This window comes from Etheostoma cragini, chromosome 6, assembly GCF_013103735.1.
Source record: "Etheostoma cragini isolate CJK2018 chromosome 6, CSU_Ecrag_1.0, whole genome shotgun sequence".
NCBI classification, from domain to species: domain Eukaryota; kingdom Metazoa; phylum Chordata; class Actinopteri; order Perciformes; family Percidae; genus Etheostoma; species Etheostoma cragini.
Window position 1 is genome coordinate 22757513 of NC_048412.1, and position 18687 is coordinate 22776199.

General features: G+C 40.9%; 1 protein-coding gene across 1 annotated transcript; it reads right to left on the reverse strand.

Moving 5' to 3' along the window:
* Positions 1–12352: 12352 nt before the first annotated feature.
* Positions 12353–13436, reverse strand: hamp (hepcidin antimicrobial peptide). Its single transcript, XM_034874965.1, has 3 exons — positions 13123–13436; positions 12945–13022; positions 12353–12799 (listed from the first exon to the last, which is right to left on the reverse strand). The coding sequence occupies exons 1-3, from the start codon at positions 13207–13209 to the stop codon at positions 12692–12694; spliced, it is 273 nt and encodes a 90-aa protein (XP_034730856.1). The 5' UTR covers positions 13210–13436; the 3' UTR covers positions 12353–12691.
* Between the last annotated feature and the right edge of the window lie 5251 nt (positions 13437–18687).

Below are 18687 nucleotides of genomic sequence, written 5' to 3' on the forward strand. Positions count from 1 at the left end.
TGTTAACGTCTTAGCTCCGTAGTTTTTTTTAAAAGCACAGGGAGAATAAGCTCTCTCCTCCTCCTATCCCTCCTACTTTTTTTTTCTAAAAGCAGCTAACCCCATCTTCTTTTGTCACTCCCCATTTTCTTCCCATCACAATCAGCTCGATTGTAGCCGTATATTTTCTTCCTCATCCTCCTCCCTTTCTCACCCACTCCCCCTATGTGTTATTTGCTTCTTTATAGTAAAAAACTGACACCTCTTCAGATCCACTGCTGTTTTTTTTCTTTTTACATGGTAATCAGTTTGCAAATCAGTGCAGTGTCAGGGAGAGTGTTGCCAAGTTGTTTGGATCACTCTGCCATAATCTGTGAGACGGCGGAATGGTTGCGGACTGCGGAGCACGCTAGTCTGGAGTGGATTTATGTTTTAAGGGATGCTCAGAAGGCAGAGAAGAAAGAGATATTGCATTTGAAAAATGAAGTGCTCTATAAAAATACCCCAAGCACCCAGGATGCGACAGAATAAAGAGCTGCAGAGTCATAATACTGTTCTTTATGATTCATTGATGAATCTCATTTCAAAAAGAACTAGTTGGATGGTTTGGAATCCATTTACTCCTGTCTAATGCTGGCTGACAACTCTAATTTCTTTTAAAAATGCCAAGAAAACCTGCACTGAAAGTTTTCTCAGTAACTGTAACTGTTAATGAACACAATTATGTGTGTTACTACTTTGTATTCAGTTATTCTGTGGTGGTATCCACCAGGAGTAAATAGTCACCGGTAAATTATCAGTGGCTTTGTTTTGGTCTGCCACGATAGTCTACAGAAAAACAGCTAAAGGTCATAATGGTTTACAAGCCAAGACGTCGATACTTTATCAGCCCCGGTAGAATAATGGAGAGCATAAAACAGGAAGAGCAGGAGGTGTTTTTTTTTTTATACAAGTTCCCCTCAGGGACCTTATCCTGCCACAATCTCTTTCTAGACAACGTGAGTAAATGAAAAGGCTCTGTGAGCGTGGCAGTTGTACTTGATAGAGTTAGTCAGTGTTCCAGTTTGGGCCTTTTACAACTTTAGTAAAGCCAGTGATTGGGGGGCGCGGGTTCAGAAACCTTTGGATTGGAGGGGTGTGGCAGACTGGGGCACAGTTTTGAAGAAGATGACCAATAATAAACTTTACATGATGAATAGATATATTGTTTATTCTGCGTGACAAATTAACGCCTGTAAAATCCTACCACCGTGACTAATCGGAAAGTTGGTGGTTGGATCCCTGGCCCTGCAGTCCAAAATCAAAGTACCCCTTGGAAAGAAACTGAATACAGAATTGGTCCCAATGCTGCACCCTTGGAGTGTAAATGTGTGTGAATGTTTATCTGATGAGCAGGCACCACAGTGTATGAATCTGTGTAAATGGTGAATGGTGCCTGTTTTAAAAGCGCTTTGAGTAGTTGTCAAGACCAGAAAAGCGATATATAAATACGGTCCACATTCATATTTGTGACACTAAATATAGGGCAATGTCCCCCTGGACACAGAGTGGTAGGAGCCACCCCATTTACATGAAAGCAAAACATCTACGTCATCATCTAAAAGACTGAAGGAGTCACACAAAGTGTTCCTTTTGTGGTCATATTGTATCTCTTTGTGGTTGTTTAATGTCTTCTCTTTGTGATTGTTTTGTGTCTCTTTCCGGTTGTTTGATGGACTTTAGAACAATAAATGGGAGGGGCCAATCAGATTCCGGGGGGGAGGGGGGGGGGACTAGTCCAGCCCATGCCCCTGATTGGCTGAAACAGGAGTCATCCAGCATGTGAAGTGAGCTATGGTGGATGGGCACTTGGAGGATAGGTGTGATGGCAGTGGATTAACAAGGCAGACTCGAGCCAGGAATGGCACAATTCTTCTGACTAGGGGAACAGCTGGTTGCATCTCTGCTCGCCTTCCCAAAACTGTTTTCCTCTCCATTTAGCTCGTCATGCAGTGGCGAACACAGACGCAATGTTTTTCGAGGGAAAGTCACATTTAAGGACCAAGGAGACCCTCCCAGCTGTGCCATGCGGTGGACGTTTGGCTCCGGGAATGCATTCACCTTGGAAAAGCCTAGGTGTGGGTGGAGCGTTTGGTTGTCACAGAGATCCGGCACCCCCTCAGAGGGCCAGGAGCAGGGATGGATGGATGTTTGGGGAAAGAAGCCCAGGTTTGCTGATTTATGCTCTATAAGTGCCAGTGAAGAGCTGAATCAGCAGTACAGGGAGATGGTGTGTGTGTGTGTGTGTGTGTATAATAAATAACAACATCACTAGATTTCTAACCAGAGGAGAAAAGAGGATCCCGTTGGAGGCCTTTGCCCCCTGTGTGGAGTTTGAGTGATCGATTTTTGATGAGAACCCTCCCGCAGGTACGGGGATGACAAGACAGCTGTTCTAACAAGTTTATTGATGATTGTAATTGTCATTACATTTTCTTCTGAGTTCTGAGTCAGCTCACACACTCACACACTCAAACACACACTTTCACGCACCATAATGCATACTACAGAGCTTGGATTAAGCTACAGTAGCTGCTCAAGGAACAAACAGGAACACCCTCTTGAAATCCCTCTAAGGTGACATGATAAACAAATAATTCCATGTTGTTATCATTAATGTGTTGAATTCAATAAGTGCTTAGAAACTCCCTCTAAGGCCTTCTCTTAGGGAATTACATAATGAATTACATAAAAGGATGTAAGGAATTTGGGAGGCGTATGCATATCACAGCACAAGGGTATTCTTAATTAAGGATGATTTTCCTCCAGCAGTAGCTTCAATGCACTTTACTCCACTCCCATAATGCTTTAGTCGGGAGGATCCTTGAAGAGTCTGCACCATAAAAGATGAGTTACACAGATATTCAGCTGGCTGCAAATCAGAATATGTACTATTTACTAAAATATATCTTCTTGTTGTGTACTGACCTATTTTCAGGTAAAAAGATTTCCTTTTTCCCGCTTTAGCTGCTTTTGAGAGAAACTCCCCATCATGTTTTGTTTTTCTTTCTTTAATACTCATCCAGGCTTTCTTGGCGCTATCTGAATTCAACTGAAATTGAAATTGCATTTTCACCAAAAGAAAATAACATAGGGCAGTTTATGTAACAAGAAGCACGCTGGAGAATAAGGAGTGCCTTGAGTGAGAACCTTGCCAACAGTGGGGGAGGGGAGAGGGAGGAGGAACGCCCGATCGATGGATGGTGCAACTCGAAGCTCATTTTTAAGTCTGGGAGGAAGTTATTTGTGCAAGAGCCGTGGCAAGCAGTAGACACGCGCACACATTTGCCTACAGATGTGATGGCGTAAGCAGGAAACATAGCTCTCCTGGGACTCCAAAGGGCCTGCTAATATCCGTCCCCACTGTACCAGAACACGTGACCTTACAAATCACCAGCATCACAGCACTTAACTCGCCATGCCTCTGTCGGGCATATACAAAGAGGCGACTAATCGGAATCATCCATTATATGAGGGCAGGCTTGTTTCAGGCCACCGGCCATTCATGGTGATGGATGTGAACGAAAGCTGAGGGAGAGACAGAGAAAGAGAAAGACGTGTAGAGAGCGAGAACATGTGAAGTAAATCATCTAAAGCATGATAATATTACATTAAAATGCACTGATGCATGATAAGAAAGCAATGTATATTCCATGTATTAGTTGTTGAATAAATCCAGCACTGATTTGACTGCTCAACTTAGGACACGCTTTCACAGTTTTACACAGTTTCTTTGCTACACGTATGATTCTATAGGCCATTACAATAGAGGATTAACATGCTCCAATTCACAAAGCTTCTCTTAGTAGTGCAGAGAACCTCATTATCTTGTCTTTCAAAAAGAAATCTTTTACACTGATCTAAAGCATTTAAGCAGCGACACTAAACGACCACTTTGGCATCTCAGCGCTCATTGGCCGGTAAGTGATGGAACGTGTGTGAAAGCTGGAATGACAAATCCATGCTGTATGATTTTGTAGCACCGTTACATTGACTAGGGGCACACAGGGGAGCCTATATAGCTCCATAGTGGAGTATGAGCCGGTAAAACAATGACAAGCCCTATCTATCCACCCCAGGGTGGCTCCTCCAAAGTCTGGCTTATTAAACTGAGCCCTGAGATAAAGTGACTCCTTGCACAGTTCAGCCGTGGGGGGAGATGCGCTCAGTCTCCTTATGTATTCCAGTCATGCTGCATATTGTTTGATATAATCAGCGTGGACCAGGGGGTACTGTGCTGCACTCAAACACACAGCCCTCCCAAGGGTAATACAAGTCTGAGTAACACTGACGTGATTAATGCAGATTCCAACACTTGGATATGTGCAATATTGCTTGTGAGGGGACAGTACTTTCTACAGGTTTTGGAAAGCACGGAGACATGCAAAGGGTTTTGGTGTTGCTTAGTGTATATGTGTGTATACAGTGTGTACATGGTCACAATCCAAGAAAGACGATTGCCAAGGGGCATATTCTGCTTTGCTGTCACAATCTGTCAGAAACCGGCCAAACAGCAATGCTTCACCTCAGGTGCAACATTTTGACCTCACAAGTTGCCTCATGTCCAAATGTAGGCCGGAAGTGGGGGCATACAGTAGTTTTGCACTGCCCATCCACACTGTATACATTTTGACAGTTTGGTTGGGAGTCAGAAAGCCTTAGAAAATTAAAAAGGTTCCACATATCTGAACCAAGATAGGACTTTACATACCAATGGGACTGTCAGAGTGTTACAGGTTTCTAAAACACTGGGACCTATTTTTCAGGAAAAAGTCCCTCACAACCTCTGCAGAAGCTCCACCTCGGTTTGGCGTAGATGTATTTGGAAGATGAGGAAGAGCCAACGCTATTCCAATATGCTGGAAGCCTGTGTTGAGTATTTGACAGTAAGGGACCGGAAGATTTGATAGGCAATGTAAATCATGGAATATGCTTCAGTGGAGAGAAGGAAAGGGGGGGCTGGGGAGAATGCGATTCTATCAGGAACAAAATCCTCCAAATGCAGCTTTGAATAAGAATTAAATAGATAAAAGCTTGGAGGAGCCATCATAGGGACTGTAATATTAGACAAACTGGAGATTTGCATTACTGTTTTATGAAATATCACAAGACATGATCAGTGCCTACTGGCTAATCTCATGCTTTTGCCTGAATTTAGAGGACAGTGCACTTGCTTTTTCAGCTAACATGGCGTCTCTGGAGTGTGTGGGTGGAGTGTCAGGGCAGTGTCGGTGACTAGAGGTCTTTTGTGTTGAGAACAGGGTTAGAGAGGGGAGGCAGTGTTTATGCTGGAATCTACTGCTTAACTTTCTGCAACTGTCAGGGTAATCCCATGAAATGTCCATGGAGAGCTGCCCACTTGATAGAACACATGTCACTTGCTCTCAACTGACATTTTTCTCTCTTACTTCCAACACAGATTTCTACAAAGACCTCACAAAGTGCTTTATATTCAAATTACTACTATTGTATCACAGCAATTGGCACCAGAATGGAGGAAAAAAAAATGTTTTTAATTAACCAATTGAAGTAAGCTCAACAACACATTGATCTGATTATATCTGAACAAACAATTTCTTTTGATCTGGTGTCAGAGTATGTTGACGTAGAATGAGCCATTAATTTGTTACATCAATTAAATACCAATATGAGTAGAAAATAAAAAAATGCACAGCTGTAGGAGGTTGCATCAGTGTTCAGCTGCTCTCCACCACAGGGGGTGGGTAGAAGGGCGGGGAGAGGAGCTCCTATCACTCCCCTCCTCTAATTAAAACTAACGGCTCCAGGTGATGCACGGCGCCGGGCACAGGAACGACCGGGCGGCGTGTTTGTGTTGGTGGTTCGCCTTCATTACCACCTCCATCCATTCTCCTTACTAGCCCACCACAGTATCGACTCGGTTCCTGGCACCCAATGTCCAATTCACGAAAAAAAGGGGTGATCTAAATGCAAATGGCAAGGAGTGATGCATTGCACAGGTTGTGAAGAGAAGTGATATGGGCAGCAGGAAGAAGAGGTAGAGGTGGTGGAATCTCAATGATGGCCGCTGGTCAATAGTATCAGGCCTCTAAATGTTCTCCAAAAGCTTGGGAATGGGGGAAATTGTTTCTCAGCAACTATGGAGTCGATTAACATGCTCTCCCCTCAGCATTTGAGCAAGATCAATGGAAGACGGGAAGAGAGCAACTGTGTCTATTCCCATCGCTGTCATTTAAAAACACACCAGGTCTCGAGAGCGCTTAGGTTATCCCGGCATTCCTCTAACGTACACACACACACACACACACACACACACACACACACTATGGCGTGTGGCTCTAGCCGAAGGCAGCGCTGCACAGATCCATAATTATGACAAATAGCAACCTTCATGATACTGCCCGCAATATCACAAGTGTAAAATTCAGCTGAATATAATCCTAGAAAATGGTTTGAGTTAAAGGTTGTTTGAATCAGATGATGGGCCGTTAGTTAAAGCTGTATTGCACAGCCGGTATCACATTCAGCTAAAACAAAACAAAAATGACTAGAAGAAAGATTAAAAGATTACAAATGTGATTTTGGTACCCACTGGCTGCACAGTGATCTCACTGAAATGGTACTGCTATGTGTGATATCGACAGAGAGAGAGAGAGATTGTGTGTTTCCTGGAGGTTTTGCCGTCAAAGTATTGAGCTTTTCCTACATCAAAGTGTTTCCACAAAGATTCTTTAGATACATTTGCCAGTGAGCAGTGTAAACACACAGCTTTCTTTGGAATGATTCACTTTTTGATAACAAAAACCCTAAATCATGTATGTTTTAAAACTATAGCACACGAGTTGTGTCACTGCCAATAAATCACTCACCAGTACATCAAATAATGTCCCTGTCATGGTCACAACTGCTCCATCTCCCAATTTCCTTTCATCAGTCTTGACTTTATTGCTGCATTCAATTTAAAGAGCTGTTTAGCGGTGTGCTTCCTTCCTTAATGACATGGTCTAGCTTCACAGAGGCTAAAAAAGTCTGTAAACTTATAAAGACATCTTTCTCTGGTGCTGTTTGCAGCATAACAGCAATATTATTTTGGTTTATCTGTAATGCAACAACATATCACGGCTGCAAATAAGAAAAAAAGAGTAATGGCTGGTTTCAATCACTGCAGGCTTTTTCATCGGTCGATGAGATGTGATGTATTTACCAGCAACTGGAGGCCAGTAGCTAGTAAATATAACATAATCTCATTACATTTCTTAACTTTACACAGTGGTGAAGACTACCTGAATGCACCATGAAACAACTGACTCATGCACAATGCGATAGAGTGGTAATGCCAAATCAACAACTCTGACTGAAAATAGACATCAGGAAAGAAGAACCACACAAGGCACTATTTGTGACCAATAAATGTATTAAATAAAGAGCAAAAAAAAATGCACAGTGTGTAAATAATAAAATTAACGATAGTATGATTTTTGACATTGTCATAGCATGACAGACAAGCTCAGATGAAACACAAGTCTTTAACTTTGGCTCAGTTCCAATAAGTGTCCCTGTAAGCCATGACAGTGTGACTGTGAGTCCGGATGTACAATACAAGGACCTCCCCTGAGTGGAATGCAGCCACCATGAATGTTACTAAATACACGTTTCTGCTGTGAATAGATCCTATTGTTAGGGCTTGTCAGCAACATAACACAGAGCAGAGCTGATAATACACACTGCATACACCCGACACACCACTCAGGTGGTTTCAATCTGCATAATTATAATGAATCTTCTCCCAGACTAAACCAATTATTTAACAACACAATCTGATAAACCCACAGGGGACAACATGTGTCTCTTTAGATGCTTTCATAATAGAGAAAATTAAAACAAATGAAAATCGTTAGAAATGTCATCTCATTTTTGACCGAACTGGGACCCCCCCACCATGTGTGTTGATTTTTTTTCCTGTCATGCACTACCTGTCCACCAGTCACCCTCAGTGAGTACAATCTGACCACCTTGTGATTGGCCACCTGCCTGCACGGCTGTTTCTCATTTGCTCATTAACTACCCAGTTTATATAGGGATGGAGTGTTCTATACAGATCATTTCTGTGGAGGTTGTTCCAGTGTTGTTATTTAATTCTTGTTGCTGGCTGTAAGCCTGATTGTACTAAAAGTGTTCCTGAACCATTTAACTGTTCTTTGTACCTTAAGGGGTTTCTTCACCACTCCTACACGTTAAATTCCACACACGCACTCTCACACCCGATGAGGTAACTTTAATTTGAATGAAATCAAATAAACAAACTTGCCTGAAGTGGAACTGCTAAGCAAGGATGAGACAACACAGGGATCATTGTGCTTGTTATGCCCATGGCGTTCGTTCCTTTTGTGTCATTAAAATTCTTATTGAAGTTGTTTTTGCCCTCAACGATGTTGATTTTTTTTTTTTTTTGATGACTCTTTTTCTTTACCTTCTCTAGCATTTGGCTATCTTTGGCGTTTTAAAGCACAGGTCTCGGCTTTTTCCCAAATTAGTTTATTGGATGCACTGGGGCTTGGACTGGGCTTTCACTCCAATTCTATTCTACAATTGGCAGCCCTGTGATTTCTAAAATTACCTAAGGTCTAGGTTGAAATAACTCTTGAGGAAAGAATTCTGGATTAAAAAGTGTGTCAGTGTATAGTGAACAGTGCCAGGTTTGAGTAACTCTAAAATAAAACATTTAACCCTTTTGAGTGTATTTTTTCCCTTTCACCAGACATTTAATGGATTTTTTAAAATCTTTTTTTCTTCTTATTTGATATAACAATTTGCAATATTTTCACATTAGAACAATCCAATGTGATAGAGATTCACAAAAGCTTTTTTTTTTCACATTTATTAAACCACACCACAACGATGACTATTTAACAGCTACAGTTTTTTTTAAAAGGTGGCGGGGTGGGTCAGGCATTTAACTGTTCCAATTCATATGGATGCTCATAAACAGGTGATGAGGCCAAAATTAAAAAGTGTAATTTCTACGTTACAGCAATCCCTTATGGGAAAATAGTGACAGTCACACTTACTGATGGCTGCTCTTAGATAATGATGCATGTTGAAGGATGTCAGTTGCAATCTTACATTTGAGTGTATGACAGTTGTAATGGTGGCAAACACAGTTGAGCAGACCAGTTGTCCAGTATTGATAAAATTTGGGGGCCCACTGCTGCACTGAATCAGGCTTAATCTCTGGTGCATTTACTTTAATTCCAGCCAAGAGGGGTCCTTGCAGGTCTGTTAGTGTTCAAGGTCCAAATCAGCAATGCCTCTGCAGGCCAGAGGAGGGATTTTAACTACTCACTGACTTTAATAGTTTTTCACACTCCTTTGTTGTGTGAAAGGATTGCAGCCCCAGACAGATTTTCAGACTTCATGGGGTCTAAATTAACAGGCTACATACTTAAAGAACTAATCTTCTTAAAAAATGACTTTTTATCATGTTTTACCATGTTTCATGGTAAAAATAAAATAAATACAGCCTGTAAATAAAGACTCAACTTTACTGGATGTCATTAAGCCGTCACACTGTGTTAAAATGAAGGCCTACCAGGAGGCAGGGGAATAAAAACGTATTAAAAAAAGAGAAAAGAAAAAGGATAAAGTTAGAAATAAAAATAGAAATAGAAAACATCTCTACCTTTTTACTGTACCTTCTCACAACAGTCCCCTGTTTGCTATTATGACATGACAAGTTATCGCTCAGCCGGAAGCAATATTTACTCTGTTATGGTTAACTAAAAAGACTTTTAACGGCCTGTGAGTGGGATGTCTGGCAGTGGGATTTTTTGCACTAAACAGGGTGATGGCACAAGTTAGAAAGCTTCTCCAACAGATTTACAAACACAGTGCATCAGCGTTTCTATTGGTCCACCCTGCACACTCCACTGTCAGATGCCGAAGAAACAGAAAAAACACAGTCGGGATCACTTCACTGGCTGTGTTTCAATTGTTTTTGGATGAAACCCACTCAGGTACTCTAGCTGCTGTGTATAATTACATGTGATTACGCAAATGTTGAAAGGACAAAAAATGCCCACCCCTTCTAGACCCCTCGTGTCCTATCTGGCTTTTAGCTCTCTCCATCTTTCAAATACATCTCAAATATTTACCCGGGGTTTGTTACATCTCTGGTCACGCAACTGTTAAAACATATTTGTTTTTTTAGGTTAGCTAGAATTTATCTCCATTTATCCTGTCAGTTTCTTTGCTGCTTTCATGGTTGTACTAACATTACAGATGTAGCGCACTGGGTTTACATTTTTTATAGGTATATCTGGCAACACGGCCTGGCTGTCAAACTGGGTAGTTGATTGTTAACAAACAGGACAAAACACAAGCAGAAATTCTGTCACGGAATGGAAATTTTAAAAGGAGAAAATACTGGCATTAGCATTGTTGTCAGAAAAGATGGTATTTCAACTTAGCTTGTTTATTAGTACAATGCGTCTAATGACGCATTGGGGTCATTTTTGGTTTTGTTACAGTAAATAAATTACACATTGGACCTTTATGCTCAAATCATATTAAGAAGGGATAACTAAGGATGTTAAGTTTCTGTATGGGAGGGGTGGGGTCATTTGAACTGTTCTTTGCTGAAGCGATGCAAAGGCTCATGGGGGAAAGAAATAAATGTTCTGAACGGTTTCTGTTAAAGTGTGTTTTAATAATGTTGTGTTAATGTTTTGGGTGTGTATTTATGTTAGTTGGGTTTTAGTTTTGTATGGTTCATTTAAAGTTCATGTTCATCCAAATTAATTGTTGTGTGTCAAGACCGAGACCAGGGTGGAGACTGATGGCTTGTGGGAAGTGAGTAAGCGTTTAGTCACGTATATACAGATACAGAGGTCAGCCACTGTGTCTACTGAGTGAATCTTCTAATAAAATGAAATCTGAAGAAGTGATAAACAGGGAGATAATCATTGACATCAAAACTGTCGTGCCTTTGAAATGATACAAGCCTTTTATGATCACGCCCCCCCCCCCCCACACACACACACACACACTCCTCCTCAACGCAGTTGCAAGTAGCCAAGGAGGATTAACAAAACAGAGGATTTAAGTCAACAGGTTTTCATGCAAATTTCTAGTAAAGTCAACTAATTTGGGATAACAGCGTACGCACACACACACACACACACACACACACACACATGTTCTCTGTCAAACATGCAAGGAGTGACATTATGACAACAAGAGTATTTGTTTGATATGTTAAATTCCCAACACCACTAATACTTTATGTATTTTGACACACCAGTATGACATCCTAAAATGACTTTTGCTTTCAGCAGTCAGTTAACAAAAATCAATAGCAGGAGTACAACCCACAAGAAGTGACAGACACAGCCTGTAATAATCTGCTAGAATAAGAAAACACTGATTCACAGATGATCACATTTTGTAAAGGAAAGTTACATGCTAGTCACCGCTCTTTCTGTTAAAAATGAGTCCATGAATTATATACATTTTCCATTGATAATCCAGAGAGGTAAGTCAATCTTTGCTGCCTGTTTTTGTGTGTTTGAAAACACCACTGAAATTCTCACAATGCAATCGTATCTCTTTTCTCTGGCTTTTATTGATTTGATTTATTTGATATGCCATGGTTCAGTAGTACTGTTGAAATTAGGCTCATTGAGGTGGAATGGTGCGGAATACATCTTTAAATTAACAGATTTATTTTCCAATAGTAGCTGCAATAACTAGCTGAGGGCACACTATCTAGTTGCGCTGCTTTTTGTGTAGATAATATGCTATGTCATGATGAGGATTTGCAATGCAGAGAAGCTAACCCAACCTGCCTAGGCTGTGAAACTGCTGACACTTCTATTTACTGCTCTCCATATGACCTGCAGGAAACAAATATATCACTTCCTGGGCACTACAACAGAAGGTCTTCTGATGGGAACACACTCACAACACAATGCAAAGATGCAAGAAGGCCAGAAATATTAAATTCAGGGAGTGGACGAGAATTAAGGAGACATCTATTGTAAAAACTATTCCAAGTGATTTAAATTTCAAATGTGGTAATACTATCTGGCATCTGGAGATCTAAAGCTAGTAGTGTTTAGATGCTGCATTAACATCACTGAGTGCAAGTTACAGTGAGACCAAATCCAACAATATCTTGAGTATTTTACAACTATTAAAGGTTAAATTGCCTTTCATCGCTTAATTTCTTCCCATGATTCACGACACACACTGGACAACAGAAATACTATTTAGCATACGCCCCAAGGATTATGATATGGTTCAGTAAAGACCTACTGCTGTTAAGTAATTTCCTCCAAAAAAAATAACATGTTTGCAGTTGCTTCAAAGGGTCATTATTTATTCAACACAAAATATTAACTTGTTAGACTTAATTTAGATGAAGGACAGTGCTGGATTATTTTTAGAAAATAATTTACATAGCATGGAGCTTACAAAAGGACTTACAGGTTGAAAGTACTAAAAAAATACAAAATAAATACTAAAAATAGCTCAATTTTTTCTCAGTGCTCTAGCTTGAATCATACCTCTCTAAAAATGATACAAAACAGTGTAGAACAGGCATTACATTGAAGAAGGAGGTCTAGAAAAGGTAATTTCTTGTGGTAAGAAAAAGAAACAGTAACAGAATTATATTAAGTGGTTGTTGCAGGAATCTTCAGAACTTGCAGCATATGACCCAGCCCTTAACGGCACCGCAGCAGTTGACGCAAAAGCGGCACAAGGAGAGGTGGCTCTGGCGCTTCTGCCTGGTGTGCTCTGGCATCTGTGAGAGAAGACAAGACACATGAGCATTTCATCCTCTCCTTGTGTGGAGAGAGCACCAGGGCACTCCATAGGGAAAACACATCCACTTAAATCTTAATTTGCTCTCAGTAATTGGTTTAATTCATTCAGTCAATTGAACATACCGTCCTCGATTCCATTGACATTTCTTGATATGCCGCAACTGGAGTGTCATTGCTCCCTGCCTCCTCCAGCTCTTGCACCTGTTAGTGAATTATGAACATTTAGGAGCCACATCTGAGCATCCTGACAAAACGTTTATAGCTAATAAGCGAATGAAACAAGTTTAAGTCAAATTCTTACCTCTGCGAATGGGAATGCAGAGCTCTCCAGAATGCAAATAAAGGCGAGCACGAGTGTCACTGCAACTGCAATGCTAAATGCCTTCATTTTAAGGGGTTTAAATGGTTTAATTATTAAAGCCTTTCAAGGTTAGAGATGATAGGTTTTCTTTCTCATGGGCGTCGGGCCACCGAAGAGCACCACGATATTTTCAATGTCTTCTTTAGCTCCTGGGATGGATGGTGGTTGTCTGGGCAAGTGGATTTCTTCAGTTCTTTTTGTGATCCTTGTCAGATCTTTAGAGTCCTTCCTCTGTCTGATAGCTGAGTATGCAGAGCCTTTCGGTATTTATACACACTTGGAGTTTGTGTTGCCTCATCGCTTCGGGAGGCCCGGCCCATTCCTGGCAACAGTTACCTAACTCAACTGGGGAAGTTTTGACCTCCTCTTTTCTCCTCTACATAGTGCTGCAACACTGGGGGGGGGGGGGACTGGGGTCCCCTGATCTGTTTTCTCTTTTTTATATTGGATTTATTCAGCACTATCAAATCAACTAGAAACTTCAAAATGAAATTTCTTTGCACAGACAGAACACATAATTCCACACATGAACAAGCCGTTGGTGGTTTGAGACCATCATTTTACACACTATGAGAGAGCAATATGTATTCTGTATTGACACAGCGCTTCACGCTTGTAGAGATTTATCTACAAATGTGATGAAAAAAAATGGCTTTTTCCTGGAATAAACTGGAAAGAGCTCTGGAGATTCCCACAGCAAAGGCCAAAATGCATGGCTCAATCTATCGCACGGCTGACCGAGCTGCACTTGTCTCGACCCAGGACATCCTTCACTAAGGAGAAGGAGCCACTTCGGAATACCCATTGCTCAGTCCAAAGGATGTAATTACAACCTCTCAAATGGAATAATTAGCCCCACATTTTCAACACATTCAGTTTTTTGCATAATGCACAGGAATCTGCAGTTGAAGCAAATTAAATCCCTTTGAGAGCAGCAGAACAGTAGCCAGGATTAAAATCCTCTATTTGAGAGTCAATGTGTTTCAATGTGCAGTAGTTGAGGATGAATATAATGTGATCTGATGAGGTTTATTATGTCTGGACAGAGATGAGTTGCATTGCCCACAACAAAACAAATCTATTGCATATCATTACTTTATGCACACAACACAATTTATCTTTTTATACTTGGTCTGTATTTCTTTATATCTAAAATAAATTACACACCCATGACAAAGAACAGCTGCATTAGTTTTATAAAAACACCCTTAGTAATTTCGTGGCACACAGCATGTTAATAATTGATGGGTGGATATATATTTCAAACAGTGTGAAATTACAACAAAGTGAATTTAACGACAGAGACATGATATATAATATCCCATATTGCACAGAAAAACCACAACCCTAAAATTGTAAGAATCATTTTTACCCTTATCTCTGAAGCAAGCAGCGATAAACACCTTAAGATTAATTAGCCTGTCAGCGTAAGAAAACTATTTCACACCAACATCAACCTGTGAATAATACAAAAATCAATAATGCTGGAAATGAAATAACAAAAAGCCAAATGATGGTGTAAACTTATAAACGGTGGGCTGTGCATGCTGATAAAATCAGGGGTCATTTGAAATCTCATTATACCTTCAAAGTCTTTCCAAATTGCCTGTGCTGACTCAATTAGTGCAACAACATGTCGCGGGACCCCCTGCGTCAGTCTGTCTCGTTCACTGATAACCCCGCTGGCCTGCGTGCTTGCTTTGGGTGACCGCAACATCAGTGTCAACAAATACAACCATGAATGGCTCCACATCTGTTGGAATGCACCCATGCTTGTCTAATATGAAGGGAGAGCATTACATTATCTATAGTTTAGGCATTTCATTGTGTGTGTGTGTGTGTGTGTGTGTCTCTCTTTCTGATGGACAAAAACAGGCTCTAGTCCACTACCTGAACTTACCCATCATGTCCACTCACGAAGAACACATGTCATTTTGTTTGTCATGCTTCAATAGGCATGACTCAGCTCATGGAAAATCTGAATATGACACTGGACGACTGTACCAGAACAAAGAATAGTTTATTCAGGATCACTCTGAGTGTGTGAGCATAGCAAAGAAAAAGAAGAAGAAAAAAAGAAATAAGGTCACACAAAAAAAGGGCTTTTAGATTGGGGTTTTCCAAGTGTGGTAACTTGGCCTGTGTTTTTTTTCTGAGCATGTGTCTCCTATCAGCCACCGAGGGTATCAGTAGGAATCTTCTGGCCAAACAAAGACAGGCACCAGCACGGCGGACAAATTCACCTCAGCAGGCGCCACTCTGCCTTTTTCTCCTGATCGGGCATTGCCCCCTGTCTGTTCCTGTTTCACAATCGTCCTCTGTTCCTGCCCCTGTCCATTTCTCACCCCCTTCTTCCACTCTCTGTCCCCAACTGCTTTATATGGAGCTGCAAGACACTCCACATAGTCAGCTCATCTTCCTCTTCAGTCCGCTTGTTTGCTACCAAACCCACCACACACAACACTCCTCAACCCTAAAACACAGCCACATCGTTGTCCTGAGTGTTTACATGTTTCCTCTAAACTAGGACACGGAATTATGAAACTGTCAATTTGTAAACAAACGATGAATTTTGGTAGTCATGGGCTCTGATCAGGTACTGCTCCTCAGCGTTAGACAAATGTAAAGTCACTTTTCAGACTCAAGGGGCAGTATGGAGCTAAGGGAGATGTGTTTCTGAATGCTGAATGAGAATGGTGACTGGGGAATTCCCCAGTTTGTGTGGAATCAGAAGCATGTTACAACACATTCCTGGACATGTCCACAGTGTCAGGCCTAATGACATTTTAAGAACTAGCTAAATTCCCTTAAAATGATCATGACAACAAAAGGATTATACCATATTGATTTTGATCTTGATCCTCCATTTCAATCTATTTGATTTCAGATGCTTGACGTAAGGTTCTTACTGCTTGAGAAGTTGTTAAATCATATTGGTATATTGCTAAACACATTTTTTAAATAAATAAGAATTTCAGAGAACATCTGCTAAGAGTCATCTGAATTATCTGATGTTTCTATTTGTGCTCAAAAAGGCTTATCTCAAACAATAACAATGAGCAGTACAACAAAAACATGGTGTTTTTTGAAAATGAAACCATGTAAACCTATTCTACTATAACCTCTAAAAACAATTAGGAACCTAAAAATGAGCATAACATGAGCACTTGAAGTCAGACATGTCTTTCCACATATGCAATCAGTATTTGCCTGTCAGTTTGATCTAAATACTGTAGAATCCAACACCATGGCTGCTGAAAAAGCAATAAGAATTGGCTCTCACTCCTTTCCCATCTTTGACAGCAGCAGAATACATATCTTTGTGCTGATACTACTATTATGAGCGAGACACATGCCGTGTAGTTATTAATGTAGGCCCAAGAAAGATGAGTCAGTGTGGTGTACAAGGTATGAGGAGCATTGTATGTCAGGTAGAATAAGACTCTTTCTGTCAGACATTTTTCAACAAATAACAACCTCCGAGAGAGAGAATGTGAAGCAGGCCGAGGCAGTAGACAATACATGCTCCTGAGTGCTCCTGTAGTTCACAAAAAGGCACATAGGTAAGACAAGCCTGCAGGACATGAAACTGTGGCTTTCCAGCAGAATGTGTTGGCCCAGCACGAGTTCAATGAAAATCAATCAACCGTGTGCTTTGGTAGACGTGCCTAAACACAAATTTAAAAAGGATTTTACAGCGGGTGGCTTTTTCCCACCCTCGAGGCAAACGTGGAAACAGATATCTTGCTCAGTATTGACCGAACATAAGCTACTGTTTTACAGCCATTGCATTTGATTTCAGTAATAACAATGTGTTGCCCAAAGCGGAGACTCTTCATCTTCCAATTAATACATCAATTAATTGTATGTGAATTATCTGCACTGAGAGATAAACGTAACAATACCTTGTACTCACAGCATATTAAATTTGATAGAGAATGTGAGAAATATTTGTCTCGCTTTAGGGTTCTTTTTCCAAACCAACTTCATTTCAAGTCTGCATTGTTCTCTCTTCAGAGAGCTTTTACAGGTTTGGGGTGAAAGAGACAGACAGACGGACAGACGGACAGCCAGACAGACAGACAGACGGACAGGGAATAGTATGTCCCAATCAGAGAGGTACGTGGGATCAGAGATCAGCCACTTCAAACAGAGACAGGGACACACAGACGCCTGGCTGGCTAGCTGCGCGTGTGTGAGTGTTTGCGAGCGTACGTGCGTGTGTGCGCGTGTGTGTGCGTGCGTGCGTGCGTACGTGCGTGCGTGTCTGTTTGAATGGCAGCTGACAAGTCTGGAGACACTGGAGGAGGTCGGCAAGACAAAACTGAGGCAAATTTAACACAGCCTAATTAATGCTGATAGATAATGAGTCTGTAAATTATAAATAATCTTCCTGTTTGGGCGTGTTCAGCATCCCAGCCCGCACTTAAGAGATTATCCAAGCCATGGCTGCTCCCTCTTTAAGAACGGCTGAAAGATGCCTTGACCTGCAAAGTCAAACTCAATCTTACTGAAGGCTTAGATGCGCCTTTTATCCGCCATTGATCTTACTCACCCAAGGTGCCCTCTGTGTGTTCTAACTACTTACTGGTTTCCATTTTACCAGTGTGTTGATCAATCGATTGGATGAACTAAAGTGTAAGCAGAGAGAGCTTTGTTTTCCCCCAAAGAAGCATATTCCTCCAGAATTTATTTTAAAAATAGAGAATGTGTTAAAAATGTTACATCTGGAACTGCATTGCCATGTAGTGAATCCTGCTCAGCTGAGCATTTTTAGAGAATAAACCTTCCAACCATGTCCAGGAGTATTGGAGCTTGATACAACGGTGAATTGTGGTAATCAAGACTCAGGACCCTTGTTTTGCTGCCACCTAAATTGATCATGTTGCTGTTGCCCCATAATTAGTTTTCTCCAGATCCCTCAGAGTAGATGTGTTAACCTAATTTTGTTCAAGCGCAAGTATTAGACAGTACAGCAGTCTTAAATAGGCCACACTAATTTCATGGGCCTATTTCTCGATCAGTTTCTCACGATAAGGGATGCTGTTCTGCATGAACACAATTTGTGGTTGTTTTGACATATCGCTGTGTTTGTGCTTTCATCTGTGTTTGTGTCCATTGGAACAGGTGATGTCATGTGAACCTTTACACCAATCATGATTTGCCAATATTTGAATCAATCTCTGATGAGATTTGGTGGGTTTCCAGAAGCATTGAGGTGTTGAGTAAAGTCAGACACTTTCTTAACCACAGATCTATAAATTTTGGAGTACTGTGTTGACATTTGGGGTAATGCATGCACAACCATTCTACAGAATAGTCTGACAGTTCAGAAAAGAGCAATTTGAATTGTGAATAGTGTTGGCTTCAATGATCATTCTAATCCCTTATTTAATAAGTCAAAACACTGACATTCATGGACCTTGTGAACCAGAAAACTGTTAGTTCTGTATAAAGCTTGAAATAGCCTACTACCTCTCAACATACAAACCATGTTTAGAGAAA

What these genes read in the sequence shown, in the direction of transcription:
- hamp (XM_034874965.1), bottom strand. Translation starts at nt 13,209, where the DNA reads ATGAAGGCATTTAGCATTGCAGTTGCAGTGACACTCGTGCTCGCCTTT. An exon ending in CTGCATTCCCATTCGCAGAG is followed by an intron (nt 13,023 to 13,122) that starts GTAAGAATTTGA and finishes ATTCACTAACAG; the next exon opens with GTGCAAGAGCTGGAGGAGGC. An exon ending in TGTCAATGGAATCGAGGACG is followed by an intron (nt 12,800 to 12,944) that starts GTATGTTCAATT and finishes CTTCTCTCACAG; the next exon opens with ATGCCAGAGCACACCAGGCA.